Below are 17579 nucleotides of genomic sequence, written 5' to 3' on the forward strand. Positions count from 1 at the left end.
TCCCTCTCCTCTCCTGCCTCATATCAATATTTAGTCTCCAGCGGAAACAACAACCACTAAGACCTGACAGCAGCACCAAGGCAAAGCTCTAGACAGGTAAGATTAGCAGTTTCTGTAAATGATAAAAGCAATGGTGCCTCTACACCATTGCAACTATTAGGGATCAGAAACAGCTGCATTTTCAAATATTATGTTAAACACACTGTAAAAAAAATACATTAATTGATTAAAAAGTAAATAAACCAAGTCGAACCTGCTAGATTAAGCATGAAGATCCTGACATGCAGTTTGTATTGCATCCCATTGTGTTTATTTTTCTGTCGATGTTTGCTTGTTAATCCTCTGGAATTCTCCCCAGGCCTTTGGAACAGACAGACCTGGGCAGGGATTCACTGACCAGCTGCAAGTGATTACAGGCAGTATTACAGTAGGTCCAAGTATGAGCACTGGTTTATGTTTGACCTTGAGGTCCAGGCTCTTGGGCTTTCTTGACCTCTATTTTAAGAACATGAATTTTGTTTTTTCTCTCGTCTCTTTTAGTTATCATCACTATCTCACTATTTAACTTTTCTATTCTTTCCTACTTCTTCACTCGACTTCAAATTTTCCCATTTAGGCCTAGAGCTTGATATATGCCAGTGCTTTGGATTTTACACCACATGTGTTAGCGTGACATAAAGCTTTCCAGTAAAGAACTACAGACCTACATTACTTGCTTTTAATGCTATTGCAATAGCCAATATTTTGCGAGTGTAGACAACTGCTGTTTCCTTGTTTTCACAGCACTGACAGAATCTGTTCTGAAGCCTCTCCTTATCGCGTTTTATTAAAAGTGATTATTGTTCATGGTGTATTCCCCTCAGCATGGTCTGGTCAGTTTCACTATTATAGATTTAACTGAACACTTGTCTGCATTTGTAATTGTACACTGGTGTGCTCTAATCCAGTGTACAATTACAAATGCAGACAACAAAGCTGAGAAGTCGAGATTAACCCATCCCCAACCACACCCAGGTGCTTTCAGCTGTTTGACCCGAAGCAATTCTCCCATTTATCATTTATCATATATCTATCTACAGTAGCTTGTGAACCCTTGTGGATGGTCCTGTGTTAGGTTTCATGACACATCCAACTGGGATGTGTCATGAAACCTAAATGTGTTAACTACCAGCCACTATCCCATACCTGACTCATGGTTTATGTTATAATCTACTTCAAAGATACTTAATTACTGTAAATGCGAGTGAAGGGAGGACGCCTTCAAATGTATTTGACATCAATATTTTTTAGCATCTAGAACATTGTAGCTGCATTTTCACCATTAATAGGTATATATAAAATTTTATGTTTTTAACTACCAGTTAATACAGTATAATCCATGTACTATTGCATTATATTACATGTGTTAGAGGTCATTCAAGTCTTGTACAATTTGTCATGAACCCACTTTGAAAAAAACAGAACGAATACAATGTTGTGCAACAGCTTAATGAGATTTTATTAGCACTACAGGTTGTAAATAGTGATAGTTGAGGGGATCTATATCACACAGCAGACAAAGGGGTTTCTGTTGACTCCAAAGCTTCACTCCTCATCAAACCCTTTCTGTAGCAGCCGGGGGAGGTTGGAAAAGAAGAAGAGAAACAGCTGTCAGGTCTCCAGATTAGTGCGGCTTTAGTGCAACAAAGCAACTATATATATATATATATGTATATATATATATATATATATATATATATATATAAGTGATATCAACTGACAGAACACATACTCTATCTGTGCTAAAGAACAAACAGCAGAGCAGCAAACGAGTTAAATGCAGCCACTAGAGGGCAGCACGTGTCAGGGTCAGATGCTGCAAAGTGCATGCGTCAAACCTTGGATCCGACATCGCGGCTCTTGGCACGAAGCTTGTTGACCTGAGACTCAGCGATGTCAGCTCTCTCTTCAGCCTCCTCCAGCTCATGCTGCATCTTGCGGAACTTGCCAAGATGAACATTAGCCTGTTCTTCCTGTTAAGGTTAATGAAACAAACCTGAGTATTTGGAGACAGAAGACGACACCACGTGTAGACTTCACCTCAAACATTACCACACTTACAGCCTCCTCTGCAGATCTTTTGTAGGCTTTAACTTTCAGCTGCAGCTTGTCCACTAGATCTTGAAGCCGCATGATGTTCTTGCGATCTTCTTCAGTCTGTGGAAATGAGAAACAAGGTTACACATTTGGCCTGTGAAAGACTGGCAACCTGTTCAGGGTGTACTCTGTAAGGGCTCTGTCAATCACTCCCATAACCCTAAAGCGGATAAGTAGTGAAGAAAATAAATGGATGGATGGTTTCAAACTTACAAAAAATGCTTAATTCAACCTGGGAAAAGGATGCTGATAGTTTCCACAAACCTGGTAGGTGAGTTCCTTGATGCGACGTTCATATTTACGCACCCCCTTCACAGCATCACTGCTTTTCTTCTGCTCCATTTCCACCTCATTTTCTAGTTCCCTTACCTGGTTGGGCACATGAAATACAGATAACTCTCCAAAGAATTTCTTTCAAGAATTGAAAAATTTAATTTCCCAGAAATAACACAGATATGTAAAAGAAGTGCTCACCCTGGCCTCGAGCTTCTGCACCTGCTTCTTGCCTCCCTTCATGGCGATCTGCTCAGCTTCATCCAGGCGGTGCTGCAGGTCTTTGATGGTTTGCTCCATGTTCTTCTTCATTCGCTCCAGATGAGCGCTGGTGTCCTGCTCTTTCTTCAGCTCCTCTGCCATCATGGCAGCATCAGTGATGGCCTTCTTGGCCTTCTCCTCTGCATTCCTGCACTCCTGCACTGCCTCCTCCACTTCACTCTGAAGCTGGGATGTATCAGCCTCCAGCTTCTTCTTTTGGTTTATCAGGCTGGTGTTCTGCATACAATAAACAAAGACAAATGATGTCGTATGATATGCAGTACCTTTGGTCAGCAATTTAATATGAACCTTTCTGTCTGTGTCACCTGTGAGTGCAGTAGCTGCACCCTCTCTGTAACATCCAGCAGCTCTTGCTCTGCAAGTTTGCGGCTTCTCTCCGTTTGCTCCAGAGCTGCTCTCAGCTCCTCCACTTCAGCCTGAAGCAGGGTGTTGCGTCGCTCAACAATGACAATGTTTTCCTTCATATCATCACTGGCTCGCAGAGAGTCGTCCAGCTGAAGTTGTGTGTCCTAGAAAAATGTTAGATCCTCTGGTTATAAATAATCCATTACAGAAATAGAAACATGAGAAATAATTACTTTTTAGTTTACCTTCAGATGCGCATGAACAGCCTTAAGCTGTTTCTGGGCCTCGGCTGCCTGCCTGTTGGCCTGGCTTAGCTGGATCTCCATCTCATTCAGGTCTCCTTCCATTTTCTTCTTCAGCCGCAGAGCCTCATTCCTGCTGCGAGTCTCAGCTTCAAGAGAGCTCTGCAGGGTGTCGATGGTCCTCTGCAGGTTTCTTTTGCTCTGCTCCATCTCTTCATCTTTCTCAGCCAGTTTACGCTCCATGTCAGCCTTGATTTGGTTGAACTCAAGCTGAGCTCTTAGAATCTTGCCCTCCTCGTGCTCAAGAGAACCCTAAGATGGTCGTGAAATCATATTTTGAACTGTTCTTTTTAAAGTTATAAATATATATACATAAGAGACTGGAGGATATTAGGTTTTAGTCGCACCTCTGCTTCCTCAAGGGCAGACTGAATCTCACTCTTTTCTTGCTCCAGCTGCTTACGGACCTTCTCCAACTCATGAATGGTTTTTCCCCCCTCACCAAGTTGCTCAGTGAGGTCAGAAATTTCCTCTGTGTATGAAAGTGGTTGTGTTCAGTGTACTTTTCTTTTGTACCTGTATGTGTGTGCGTGCATGTGTTGTGAATGTGCATTCAGTTACCCTGAAGATTCTTGTTCTCTCTCTTCATGGTCTCCAAATGTTCAAGAGACTCTTCATAAGAGTTCTTCAGTTTGAAGAGCTCAGTGCTGAGAGACCTGGCCTCCTTCTGGGAGCTCTCCAGCTCACACTGACACTCCTCATACTTCTGTTTCCACTCAGAAAGAATCTGAGATAGACATTGAGATAGAAATGGTATGAATTTAGGCTTAAATCACTGACTTCTCCATAGTTTCCCCTGTATCTGCACTGTAACAACTCTTTGACAAAGCAAGAGGTAGTTATTTGTCACAGACATGCCAGGTTTATAGTTCAACATGAAGAACAGAAAGCATGATTTTAATGATTAATGTGTTTGCAGTAGTTTAACGATAAAATATGAAAAATACTTTGTCAAAGTTTCTTTGTTTCTTGTCCAGAGCAGCGGCAGCAGCATTAGACCTCTCTACATCCACCATGAGATCTTCAATCTCATTCTGCAGCCTGTGTTTGGTCTTCTCCAGAGAGGAACATTTAGCATTCACTGCTTCAACAGCCTCCTCAGCGTCCTGCAGACGCTGAGCCAGCTTCTTTCTAAAAGTGAAACACAACTGTTTTTATATTTTGGGCCATTATTTAGTTATTGAACATTTGTACTGTGTAGACTTCTATAGATATAAAAATCTATCGAAGGCTTGCAGACGTACGTATGTTTATGCTTGCTTCCAATTACATATTAGAAGCTTGTTTTATTTTGTTTTTGCCTGAAAGGGAGCTTCAGGAACAACACTTTCCTTTCAGAAAATGTTAGATTTTACATTTGTTCAAATGACCACAAGAAGTCAACTATGTACGCGGCATTTTTTAACTTTTGAATATAACCAACTAGTATTGTTGTTTTTCTGTCATTCTGGGTCAACGACATCCAGCAAAGGACCCCACGTGCACTGTGGACATTGGGGTGTATGCTCATTACTTGAACTCCTTGAACAAAACGGCTCAAATCAAAACATTGAAGACATAATTATCGTCATCACAGTTGTCGCCACTCAGCAAAATCTTCTGCACCAGCGTTGGTATTGGAGAAAAAAAAAGCTACAAAAAAATTGCAACTGTTTTCAAAGTTTCCTCCAGAAGGTCTCGCCTTATCACGTATACCTTCTCTACCTATCATCTGGAAATCTCACAGCTTCTGTACTGATACATTATTGAAATGGCACTGAAGATCAAACACTCGTGTCTTCAACCCATCCGTGGTACCCGCGCAGCAGGTTGTAAAAATTGGGACGTGCACAACATGCCACGCCACCATTTGATAGTATAAACAGGTATAAACAGGCCTTAAAGCAGGTGGACCTATCTTTACTGTTCTTCTTTTGAGCTCTTTATCATATTTCACAGTTTAGATTAATATTCTTGTTTGTATTTAACTTACTTGGCCTCTTCTAGTTCTTCGGTCCTCTGGATGGCATCAGTTTCATACTTGGTTCTCCACTGAGCCACCTCAGAGTTGGCCTTGGACATGTTACGTTGCAGTTCAGCTTTAGCCTCCTGCTCCTCCTCATACTGCTCCCTGAGCAGGTCACAGTCATGGCGAGCAGACTGCACTGCATGGGCTAATGCATTCTTGGCCTGGATGGATATATATATAATATATGTATAATGGGGGCAATTATCTTGCAGCTTGGGTTTTTATTTTTAATTTATTTGGATCTATACTAGTTTTGCATACCTTTATTTCCTCTTCTAGCTGTCTCTTTATATCTTCAAGTTGTTGGTTATAGGAATTCTTTCCTCTAGTCAGCTGAGAAATGAGAGATTCTTTCTCTTCCATCTGTCTTAAAAGCTCATCTAAAGAGGTTCAAGTTCATTATATTCCATTGTTCTGTATTAAATGTGTATGACATTTTAAGTGAACACAGGATAATACAAACCATTCTCTGCTTGAAGCTTGGCTTTCTGAGTGGTTAAGTCACTAAGGGATCTTTGATATTCATCACACCTGGTCCTGTATTCATTCATTTGATCCTCCAAAGTTCTGCAGGTCTTTTCCAGTGTAGTCTAAATATAACAGTTCACAGACAGTCTAGATGTTAATCTGTTATTTGAAGAGTGACCAACCACATTTTTAAACTTACCTTAGACTTTATAGTTTGTTCCATGTTGGAGACCACATCATCCAGCTCCAGTCTGAGCTCACTCTTCTCCTTCTCCAGTTTCTGCTTGACTCTCTGCAGGTTGTCAATCTGCTCTCCCAGCTCAGCAACACTGTCGGCTTGTTTCTTCCTGAGTGTGGCAGTAGTGGCTTCATGGTGCAGAGTGGCCTCTTCGAGGTCTCTGCGCAGTTTCTGGAACTCGGCCTCCCTCTTCTTGTTCATCTCAATCTGGGCAGCTGTGGCTCCTCCAGCCTCCTCCAACCTCTCACTGATCTCCTCCAGCTCTCTGGCCAGGTCAGCTCTCTGCTTCTCTACCTTGGCTCGAGCAGCTCTCTCTGCTTCGAGCTCTTCCTCCAGCTCCTCTACACGAGCCTGGTGCGAGAATAACATGTTGAAATGAGTCAGTACTTTAAAAAATACAGTTAAGACAAAAACTGTGCACATTTTGTCACCTGTAGCTCTTTCAGTTTCTTTTGCAGTTGAATAATGATGGCCTGTTCATCTTCAACTTTGCTGTTCAGCTGGCTGATTTCAAAGTCTTTCCTGCAGCATTTTTTCTTGTCAGTGTTAGGCAACAAAACAGTGTACATGGTATTCAGTGATGATACTGACTGAACAATGTTGAGATGAATGCTTACTTTTTCAGACGCTCCTCCAGCTGTTGCTTGTCATTTTCAAGATCCATCACAGACTCCTGGGTCAACTTTAGATCTCCCTCTAGCTTCCTCTTAGCCCTCTCGAGGTCCATTCGAATCTTTTTCTCTTGCTCAAGAGATCCTTCAAGCTTATGGCAAAAATGAAATATTATTGCATTTCTGAATAGCTTAATCCCCAATATAGTGTCATCTAAGGAGCATAATTTCAAAAAGTTTATATTTTACATCATCCACTTGCTGCTCCAGCTTAGCCTTGGCCTTGGTCAGAGTGTTGACTTTGTCTTCCTCACTCTGCAGGTCATCCAGAGTTTGCTGATGAGCTTCCTGTAAAGCTTTCTTTTCCTTGGTCAGCTTGGCAATGATCTCATCCTGAGCAGCCATCTCTTCAACAAGGTTCTTGACCTGTTGCAAGTAAATGATGCTATTACAAATTCTGTGCACAGGTTTGAAACATGATTCTTTTTCGTACCCTTGTTGTCAGATATAGAAATATCAAGTTAGTCATACCTTGTTCTCAGTGGCATGCTTCTCCTTCTCCACTTTAGCTAGAGTTAACTCTAAGTCATCGATGTCTTTCTTCAGCTCGGAGCACTCGTCCTCCAGCTTCCTCTTCTTAGCAGTCAGTTCTGCATTCATCTCCTCCTCATCCTCCAGCCTCTCTGTCAGTTCTTTGATTTTGGCTTCCAGCTGAATCTTGCTCTTGATCAGCCCCTCACATCTTTCTTCAGCATCACATAGATTGTCTTGTTCCTACCAAATAGAATTCTTCTTAGTGCTCACTTTAATGACACATTTAAAACAATATATAACTATGGTGTCATTCTTACTGCTTGAACTTGGAGCTGCAGGTCATTCTTCTCTTGGAGAAGAGTCACCATTTTCTCCTCTAGTTCCTTTCTTCGAGCTTCAGATTTTGCATAAGCTTCTTTGAGTTTTAGGAATTCTTCCTTCATGTTGGCCATCTCCTTTTCTGCCTCAGCAGATCTCAGCAGAGGTTTGATCTTGAAGAAAAGCTTCATCCAGGGCCAATTCTTAACCCCCATGAAGGCACGTATGTTCCACTGGATTACTAATAAAGCATCTCTAGAAGTTTTTTCAAGTAAATTAGGGATTCAGTTAAGCATAAAATCACAAAACAATAACTACTGAATGTTTCATGACCAGTATCACGTGGCTGTAGAAGATACCTGCGTTCCACCATCTTCTGATACTCAATGCGAGACAAAAGACCACGGGATCTGGCTTGAATCGCTGTGATGATTTTGGAAAGACGCTCATCTCTCATCTCCTCAAGCAGACCCAGCAAGCCAGCCTTGAAGAACACCTAACAACAGCAATGGGTTTTAAGGTTGGAAAATTCTGTTTTTATTTTTGGACATTTTTACTGATATGAGTAACACCTGAGAAGATACCTTTGTATGTCCAAACTTGTATTGGTTGTGATCAATATCCAAAGACCCAAGAAGTTTCTCTGCTCCTTTCCTACTGTCTATGAACTGGCCTTCGGGAATGGCAGCAGGATTCAGGATGCGATATCTAGAAAATGATGATGTAAACTTGTGCTTATGGTGCAGTGGAAATGCTATCAAAGTTTTGAGATACACCTACTGAAAGTAGAATGAAGCACACGAGTGTTTTTCATATTCTCTAGTCTAATATATCAGATTTCTTCTTGTATAAAAATATTTTACTGCATAATTAGTAAAGGAAAAAAACTGCAATACTCTGAACTCATGTAATTTCATAATGGAATGTCTGATTCTTTCTGAATTGGTGTGAGAGTCAACAAGGGGACTTTATACATTTCTGAAAAACAGAACGTGAATTTCTTAATGTATTAGGTAAATTTACTACTTTCAAATATTTTTAAGTATGAAAATTTGTGCTTAATGTACTCATATACTTTTCAACTTTTTTTTCTTTTTGAAAACTTGACGACATGATGATTATTGCTCATTTGGAAGCATTTTTCTTTATAGTTTTTCAAGAAATTTTGCACTAAAGAGCTTAAAGCTAGCAACTTAGGTAACTCATCTAGCTTCTCCATACTAAATGAGTTTTTCAATTTTTCAATCTTCAAAGACTTACCATGGATATTTTAGAAATACATCTGTAAAGATTGTGGCTCATTGGGGTTGGTTTAAATTACAAATGATCCATACTTTAATGTGAAAAAAAATTAATCCAACTCCCCTAAACCAGTTACTCATGAGCTCCTATCAGTTAAAGCCTATATGGTGCCCTTTCCAACAATCCTTTACAGTTTTGTTTTGGGATTTTTTTTTTTAGTTTTTTTAGGTAATTTAGGCTGCATATCACAATGTAAATATTTTTGCAGTAAAATATTTTACACAAGCACTAGTATTGTTCTTGACAGCACTAACAAGATCCCATTTCATATATTAGACATCTTAGACAGTATGAAAAATAGTTTGTTTTTCTTGTGATCTGGGTATCTCGCATGTGGGAGCATTTCCAACCTGTGATCTTAATGAGGTAATACCTCTGCTTGAAATCTCCATAGAGGATCCTGTTGGGGAAACCCTTTCTGCAGATCCTGATGCCTTCCAGCACACCGTTACAGCGCAGCTGGTGCATCACCAGAGGGTTCTCCATGGCCCCTGGAGTCTTGGTCTCGTTGGGGATGATGCAGCGTACAAAGTGAGGGTGAGTTGACCTCAAGTTGGTCATCAGCTTGTTCAGGTTCTCCTTTAATGAGGTAAAACAGATATTTAGAAATACTAATGATAGTTGCACGTAAAAACCATTTAGTCCAAGAAATATAAAACATAAGCAGTACCCTGTGAAGAGCAGACACTGTCTGAAAAGAGGATCCTTTTTTCTTCTTCTCTTTTTTTCCCTCGACAGCTTCAGACATAGCTGTTGAGAAAATATGTGTTTTTAGTACTAGACAAGAAACCCTACAAATATCTTCAAACTAGATATTCATCCAGGTGTACCTGAGTCAGCTCCTGCATAATTTGCGAAGAGAGTTGCAAGAAGTTTGAGGGTAGACTTTTGGTACAATGCCACAACAGTCTCATTCAGAGGATCCTTGTTCTTCACCAACCAGTTGTTGATATTATAATCAACAGTTCCAGCATAGTGAACCAGGGCAAAATGAGCCTCTGGTTTTCCTTTGACAACTCTGGGCTTCTGGAAGTTGCTGGATTTTCCTAGGTGGTTGTCATATAGCTTAGCTTTAAAGGTGGCATCACTGGCTTTGGGGAACATGCACTCCTCTTCAAGGATGGACATGATACCCATGGGCTGCAATTTATGAGTGAAAGGGCAAAATATGAGTGGGTTTTTTTTGAAATACCATATTTGAGCTGAACATGTAATAATTCAGGGTCTCACCTTTTCAATCAGGTCAATACAGGCCTGCAGATCCATGCCAAAGTCAATGAAAGTCCATTCGATGCCCTCTTTCTTGTACTCTTCCTGCTCCAGTACAAACATGTGGTGGTTGAAAAACTGTTGCAGTTTTTCATTGGTGAAGTTGATGCACAGCTGCTCAAAGGTGTTGAACTGTAAATAAAGAAAGAAAGAAAATGTATTCAATTTTAATCTTTCTGTACATATTATGTTGGGAGAGATGCAGTTTACTGTGATTACTCACATCAAAGATTTCAAATCCGGCAATGTCCAGCACCCCTATGAAGTACTGGCGAGGCTGCCTGGTCTCCAGTGACTGGTTGATTCGCATTACCATCCACATGAACATCCTCTCATAAACAGCTTTTGATAGAGCACCAACAGCATAGTTCACCTGTGGAATGGGAACACAAAGACCATACAAGAAGCCACAAAGCAAGGAGGGTGTATTCCTCATTTTTGAATCTAAATCTAACCATTTAAAGATAACTGTATTGAAATATGCCTTCTCTTATTCTCTGACCTGGGCGACATTTTGTCCTTTGGTGACCCACTCGTTTCCTACTTTGACTCTTGGGTGACAGAGACCTTTGATGAGGTCGGCAGAGTTTAGGCCCATCAGATAAGCGGATTTGTCCGCATCTGAAGAAAAAATAGAATACTTTGATTGGTTTGATTCTGTGCCAAAGTGCCAAACAGAACCACACTGTACCTTCAGTGCCATCAGCCTCTGCCTGCTCCTCTCGCTGCTTCTGCTTGAATTTCATGTTACCATAGTGCATGATGGCACCAGTCAGCTTGTACACAGAGTTCTTTTCCTCTTGCGTAAAGCCCAATACATCAAAGGCACTCTGTAGAACAGCATACAATAATGTCTCAACATCCTTAAAGTGAAAATATCACTTTAAGTAATCGGTCCAAAACTTCTACGGTGCTCTATTAGACCAACACATGGACTTATTAAATGAGAGGTTATAAAATAGCAATAAGTGAGAGCCTGACATCTGTTGCCATGAGTTCCTCAGCATCATCAATGGAGGCCACTTGGGTTTCCCCCTGTGAGATGAAGGCATAGTCATAGGGATTATTGGTGATCAGCAGCATCTCTGGAAGACACACGAATGAATGAAAAAAGGTGATAAAGGTGGGCATGTGACAATATAGAACCTATGTTTTATATCTTTTTTTTATACTGTTCCATGCACTAACCCAAGATTTCAGGCTTTTTGTTGGACAGAATCTGGTAGAAGATGTGGTAATCTCTCTCTGCCTTGAGCTGGAAGATCACACGAGACTTCTCCAGAAGGTCTGACAAACGTGAAGTAGAAGGTATTTGTGTTAAATATACTGTGTGACTGTTTGACAAAATAAATATTATATAAGTGTTGAAAGAATGTTTGTTCTTACATGTTTCAATATCAGCAGAGGCTACTTTTCCCCTGGTATCAAAGTGAATTCGGATAAATTTACCCTGAAAAGATAATTTTATTTGCATTTAAAAACATTCCTCTTACTGACTAATTCCATAGAAACATAATATTCACAATACTCATGGTTCAGTTGTAAAAATATTTGCCACTCACAAATCTGGAGGAGTTGTCATTCCTAATGGTCTTGGCATTGCCAAAGGCTTCCAGAGCAGGGTTAGCCTGGATAATTTGATCCTCCAGGGTGCCCTGTCATAAAGGAACACTGTGGTTGTTAAAGGTGTGAATTTTTAGAGGTTATCTCTTTTTTCTTTTTCTTTTTTAAATTAAGAATCTCTTTACTAGCAGATTATATGAAATCAGGAGAAACGTTTGTAGTCTTTGCAGGTCTTAAGCCATCATCATTGATGAGAAGCAATCCAAGCCTGTCACCCTGGTTAAAAGTGAAAAATTCTTTTGGTTAGTGTCAATTAGAATATCTATTTCTCTACTTGTTTTCCATGGTTACCCTGAAGAACAATTTTAAAAAGCCTAACATGTTTTGATAACATAGTGTTTGAGGTACTTTGCATTTGCATTGATGAGCTCTTGGACCTAAGACAGAGTTTACTACTTACCTTGTCCTTGACATTTGCGTCCTTCTTAACACTTCCAGCCGCAATACTTGCAAAATACTGGATTACTCGCTTTGTGTTGACAGTCTTTCCTGCACCAGATTCTCCACTGTAATTGCAAAGTCACTCATCAATACGTAAATGCACCATATTGTAGAATAATGTTGTGTTGTGTATCCAAGACTTTGCATACGTGATCAGAATTGACTGGTTTTCACGGTCTGCAAAAAAGTACGTTTGCAAAGGTTATGTCAGTATATGTCCCAAAACTTAAACCAAACTGTATCTATTAATATCCATCTGTACCTGCCAGCATGTACTGGTAGGCATTGTCAGAGATGGAGAAGATATGAGGAGGCGCTTCACTCCTCTTCTTTCCTCTGTAGGCAAGAACCACCTCCTGATTGTAGACTGGCAGCCATTTGTAGGGGTTGACAGTCACGCAGAACAACCCAGAGTAGGTCTGAGAATATAAAGAAAACCATTGCTGTTAAGGCATAAATGCATTTCTATTTCTAATTTAGAACTTTGTGTTTGGATTTGCTTCAGGCTTTGGACATGCCGCTCATTTGATGGTAACTCCTAGAACATTGTTGTGTCTAGATTCAAGATTCAAGGTCTTTATTGTCAATGCAGTGTACTAAAATGCCACTTCACCCCAAGCCCCCCGTGGTGCATTTATAAGAATATAAAAAACATATCTCCAACAGATATGAGACTAGAAATTACAAATAAGTAATAACTCACTAAATTTGGGTAAAGTTAAGAGATAAAAAGTACTATTACTAACTATATCTATGTACAATAAACAAAGACAGGACAGAGGCAATATGAAGTGGCCATGTGCAATTACAGTAAAGTGAGATGATTGTGCAGTAGGAATGAATACCAGGTTCAAGTTATGAGTCAGGATATTGTACACAAGACAGGACGAAGACGTGCAAGATGCAAAATGTGCAAATATAGTATAATTTAGATGTGTTCAGTAACTATGTGACTGAGGTGTGCAAATAAGCGTATTGTTCCTAGTTTGTAGTAGATTTGTGGAAGTTTTTGAGTTTTTTGGTGAGTATTGTAAGGTGTTTGTAAAAGTGTTTGTGTTTATCAGTCCTTTGGTGGTAGTGAGTTGAGGGCTTTGACTGCTTGGGGGGAAAAGCTCTTGCTTCTATGTTAACATTTTAAGTACATTCCTAGTTGATGGAATACAGTATTTGCTAAAGTTAGAAAAAATGAAGCTTCTGAATATTTCTGGCAGCCCCCAATATCAAGCTTAACCACAGTTCATAGGTCATCTTCATGCCAACGTTCCCCAGCCGATCGCTTATTGCTTGTCTACAGTTCTTACACATCTGCTATCCTCTTTGCAACCCACTTATACGCAATCTCTTCAGTTTCATGCTGTGTCTGATTTAATCAATGTTATCTCATTCCTGTTCTTTTCAGAACATTTTGCTGCTCCTCATCTGGTGAAAGCACCAGATGTAAATGACTGCAAATAGGTTTTACCAGGTTTTCCTTGTTTTTGACTTGCTGACTACTCACATAGATCATCCATGCTGCATAACGCTCTTTGAGATTAAACAGCACAGCTGGTTCATGGAGGAAGGTCAGCATGGCCATGTCTTCAATCTTGTCAAACTTTGGAGGATTTTGTTGCAGAATCTGCGAGTCTTTGACAGTCACAGTCTGGAAGGAAGAAAATAGAATGTGTTTTGATGATTTGGGTTATGAAACCAAACATTAACCTCCTGTTGTCTGTGTTACCTGCTTGTTCTGCCCTGTTATTGTCAGCATTACTTGTGTAGTGTTACAGTGCATACCACAGGCTGTCATTGCCAGATGGCAGCAATACCTCGCTTCATCACTCAGCTGCTCTGTGCTGTGAGTGGAGACTTTAATTGCACTAGTAGACAGGCTTCCATTTGAACTTGTCCTGACACTCACTTAAGGACAACACATTAAATCATTCATAGATTTACACTCAGATTATCACTTTCTCCCAGACATGCACTCATATGCACTCACATCTAATGTGTTTCCTGTGCTGCTCTAACTGACCTGGTTACTGGAGTGGCTCCAGTTCATCAAAATCACCTGACAGATTTAGTTTTGTGGTACAGAGTGGTGTACTGAATGATCAAGTGGACCAGGCAATCGATTGCCTACCACTACAGTATGTAAGGTAGGCTAAGTAAGATTATATTTGACTTAACTGCAATCTCACTGTGCGATAAGAATGAGGGCAAACAAAATGCTAAAAACAGCAACGAACTAACCTTCCCATTCTGGGTCTCTACAGTGACCTTGTCTCCATCTCGGCTGGTGATGGTTGCCTTCACAAACTCTTCTACTGGATCAGGGACAAAGCATTCCTTCTTAATGTCAAAAGGACGCGTCGAGGCCTCCATACGTTCCTTCTCCGACTTCCTTAGGTACTGGGCAGCCGCCCCAAACACAGACATCTCTGCATCCCCCATCACAGCACTAATATACATGCAAAGAGTTGGTTCAGAGCTTCATACTTTTTCTTTCTTTTCTTTAAAAATTTACTGCACTCCATACTTATGCAAATGAAAATCTAACTTATTTTCTTTGTCCAAACCATATATAGAATTTCCACTGATGGAAATATATAATTGCCATATAATTGACTCTGTAATATAAGTTGTTATAAAAACTTTAAAAGAAAGATCATTTACCAGTGGGTTCAACTCAGATGACAAGTGAGCTCAGACTTCACTGTATGAAATGATGATTCACCTGCAGTAACCAGAGAAAAAGAGTGTTTAATGAGATTCTGCAACATCCTTTTGGGTCATGTAAATGGACTGGATCTTATAAAGTGCTTTTCTACAATACTTAAGCACTTAAAGTGCTGAATACAATGTCTCTGTCACCCAAGTATTTTTTCTACATCTTAGTGCTTTCTATCTAACATTCACACTCAGATGGGAGCAACTCAGGGTTTAGTCTCTTGCCCACTTTGGCATGTAGCAGCCAGGGATTGAACCATTAACCTTCTAGATTAGTAGATAACCTACCACAGCCATACAAAGTACACCAGCCCAGTGTTAGCTAAGTGTTAAATAGGACCAGGAGACCTTATAACACCACATTCTGTTTAGTTTAGACAATGGGAAAATAAACTATGATAACAGCATGCAAAGTATAACCAGACTTACAGAGGCCAGGTGAAGAGAAAGCAGCTGGTAGACCTGCAGGCAAAGCTGGGATCAAATATATAACCCCAGATAACCCTACCTTACAAGGCCAAGGGCACCACCCTGACCTGATAACACACACACACACACACACACACACACACACACACACACTTACTTGGTAACCACCATCATTTTCATCACTTATGACAGGGCTCTCCATGGTCATGAGATGATGTCTGGCTGCCCTCTCTGCTTGTTTGTCTCCACCTCTCATGTCCAAATAATGTGATTTTTGGGAACACCGCCAGGAACTTTCTGCAGCATAACTCATCTGTGACTCACCCAAACATAGCTTCTCTATCTCTAATTCTGCCACGCTTTTTTCCTGTCATCTCTTGCACTGAATTCTTCTTCCAAGTGGGGACTGGTCATGGATGGAAACCAGATTCCATTTACTGCCTGGGCAGAAGGGGAGAAAAGGACAGAATGACACTTGAAAGGCACAAATTGCCACCTTATTTACTTATAGTCTACAATGACTCAGTCATTTTTGCCATGGGCAGTGCACTTCCATAGCTTGGACTTTTCTCCTTGTCACCAGTCCAACTTTCAGCAGCCCACAGAGCAGATGGAATCTTAGCAAAACATTATACAGTTTTCACCCAGTTAGGCACAGTTTGCAGGTTGTCTTAAACACATGTTTGTGTTACACATGAGACACAATAATAAAGGAAGTTTAAAAATACATCACAGATGTCATTTCTAAAATACAACTCAGAACTGTTCACACTTATCGCGAATGATGTTTATAATGACTCGTTACAGCTGATGCACATGTTGATACCAGCGACTGAAAACAATCTAAGGGAAAGTAATTTCAGATTAAATGTGGGCCAATAACCATGTTAAGCTGAAATAGTTTTACATGGAATGACAGGCAATTTGAAAACAGACCTGGTATAGTATGAGACTAATATATGTCGGACTTTCAGATACTCAGGAAAGTGTGCCCTTTCACATTTTTCTCAAATTTGTTCATGTTTTAGCTTTTATAATTATATTGGATGAGTAAAAAGTGAAATTGGATAGTATTAAGTAAATTAAAGATTGAGACATGCTTTTCTAAAGACTTGAACCACCCCGTTTTTTTTAACACTTTGCTTATTTTTTTGTTATTTTAAAGGCTCGTCGTGAGCAACAGGTTTTTAGGCTTTCTGAAGGTCTTGACTGCTTTGTTAGTTTTTTTCAGTCAAGTCATTGTAACAGACTATTTTCAAAGGAAAGTTATTTGTTGTTGTTGTTGTTGTTAAGCCGCTGAAGACTGACCTATGAATCATTCAAAGCATACAAAAGGCACCTAGCTCAAGGTGATTTCCAGTGAGCTATTAGCTGATCCACTCTGCAGTCCCATGGAAAGTGTCCGATTGGTAACAGCTTCATTTTTCAGTCTGACAATGATCCCAAACACACTCCCAATGCAGTAAAAACATTGGATAGAAAAAACAGGCAATGAACACTATCAGTCATAGATCGGCTTAAATCTTGTGCATGACACTGTATACATCTTTTTTGGTTTTTACATTTCCAACACATCCCCGTGGGATTAAAAAGCTTTTCCAAGCCCTGAATATTCTGTTTTTTGTTTTTTGATGTCATGTGGAGTGAATCGGGTTTTGACAGATACAACTGTTTCAAAGGGTTTGTGAGATTGTGTGAGAACAATTAGAAGTTCATATAGTGCCAAATCACAACAGCAGTCAACTAAACATGCTTTATATTGTAAGGTAAAGACTTGACAAAGCCAATCAAAGGGGCACAGAGAGATTGATTTACAGCCTAAACTCCAGGAATTAAATGACCCCCTTTGATTCTAGGTGAGGTTGTTTTTCTGGGAAGAGGTTGGATTTAGCTTGGTGATTCAGTAGTGGTCAGTGTTTTGGAATGACTCACTGAACCAAAGCTTGTACTGATGGTGAACAAGTGACAGACGACTTGGAGCCATGGGTTTCTAATACACTTTCTAATAACAGTTTTATTTTTTCAGTTATTATACAGGAAGTTCCACTTTTGATTTTACATGTGGTTGAATTTGATTATGTCTCACAAGATGTCTCAGAGATCTTCTGCACACTCACAGTTTGTAGATTATGAATTCTTATAGATGATGATTATACTGTAAAGAGAGAAAGCGGGAGCGAGAATGACATTTGTATATATGAAATTAAAACTTGAAAATATTTAGAATGTTTAAGCATGAGCAAAATTACATTAAAATAAAATTTTCAAATATGTCTAATTAAATTCTGAGT

The 17579-nt window shown here is 39.9% G+C and overlaps 1 protein-coding gene across 1 annotated transcript; it reads right to left on the reverse strand.

Moving 5' to 3' along the window:
• Window positions 1-1456: 1456 nt before the first annotated feature.
• Window positions 1457-14866, reverse strand: LOC146367064 (myosin-7-like). The gene is made up of 38 exons (XM_084913038.1): window positions 14806-14866; window positions 14383-14590; window positions 13649-13792; window positions 12413-12569; window positions 12300-12327; window positions 12110-12215; window positions 11649-11741; window positions 11473-11536; window positions 11275-11373; window positions 11068-11171; window positions 10778-10916; window positions 10589-10707; window positions 10310-10459; window positions 10048-10218; window positions 9648-9957; window positions 9488-9567; window positions 9191-9396; window positions 8100-8223; window positions 7875-8011; window positions 7515-7770; window positions 7195-7437; window positions 6913-7089; window positions 6670-6815; window positions 6484-6574; window positions 6014-6403; window positions 5810-5936; window positions 5608-5726; window positions 5311-5507; window positions 4286-4469; window positions 3900-4065; window positions 3686-3810; window positions 3282-3590; window positions 2997-3200; window positions 2611-2907; window positions 2401-2505; window positions 2101-2196; window positions 1878-2012; window positions 1457-1605 (listed from the first exon to the last, which is right to left on the reverse strand). Exons 2-38 carry the CDS (start codon window positions 14581-14583, stop codon window positions 1585-1587), a joined length of 5820 nt encoding a protein of 1939 aa, XP_084769164.1. The 5' UTR covers window positions 14584-14590; window positions 14806-14866; the 3' UTR covers window positions 1457-1584.
• Between the last annotated feature and the right edge of the window lie 2713 nt (window positions 14867-17579).

This window comes from Perissodus microlepis, chromosome 18 (genome assembly GCF_051167445.1).
Source record: "Perissodus microlepis isolate ML-2025 ecotype Zambia chromosome 18, ASM5116744v1, whole genome shotgun sequence".
Taxonomy (NCBI): Eukaryota; Metazoa; Chordata; class Actinopteri; order Cichliformes; family Cichlidae; genus Perissodus; species Perissodus microlepis.

Excerpts from the sequence above, each read along its gene's own strand:
- LOC146367064 (XM_084913038.1), bottom strand. The coding sequence starts at position 14,583 with ATGGGGGATGCAGAGATGTCTGTGTTTGGGGCGGCTGCCCAGTACCTA. Across the intron at positions 5,727-5,809 it reads CAAGCTTCAAGCAGAGAATG|ATGAGCTTTTAAGACAGATG; the intron begins GTTTGTATTATC and ends GAACCTCTTTAG. Across the intron at positions 1,606-1,877 it reads GCCGCGATGTCGGATCCAAG|AAAGGGTTTGATGAGGAGTG; the intron begins GTTTGACGCATG and ends CGGCTGCTACAG.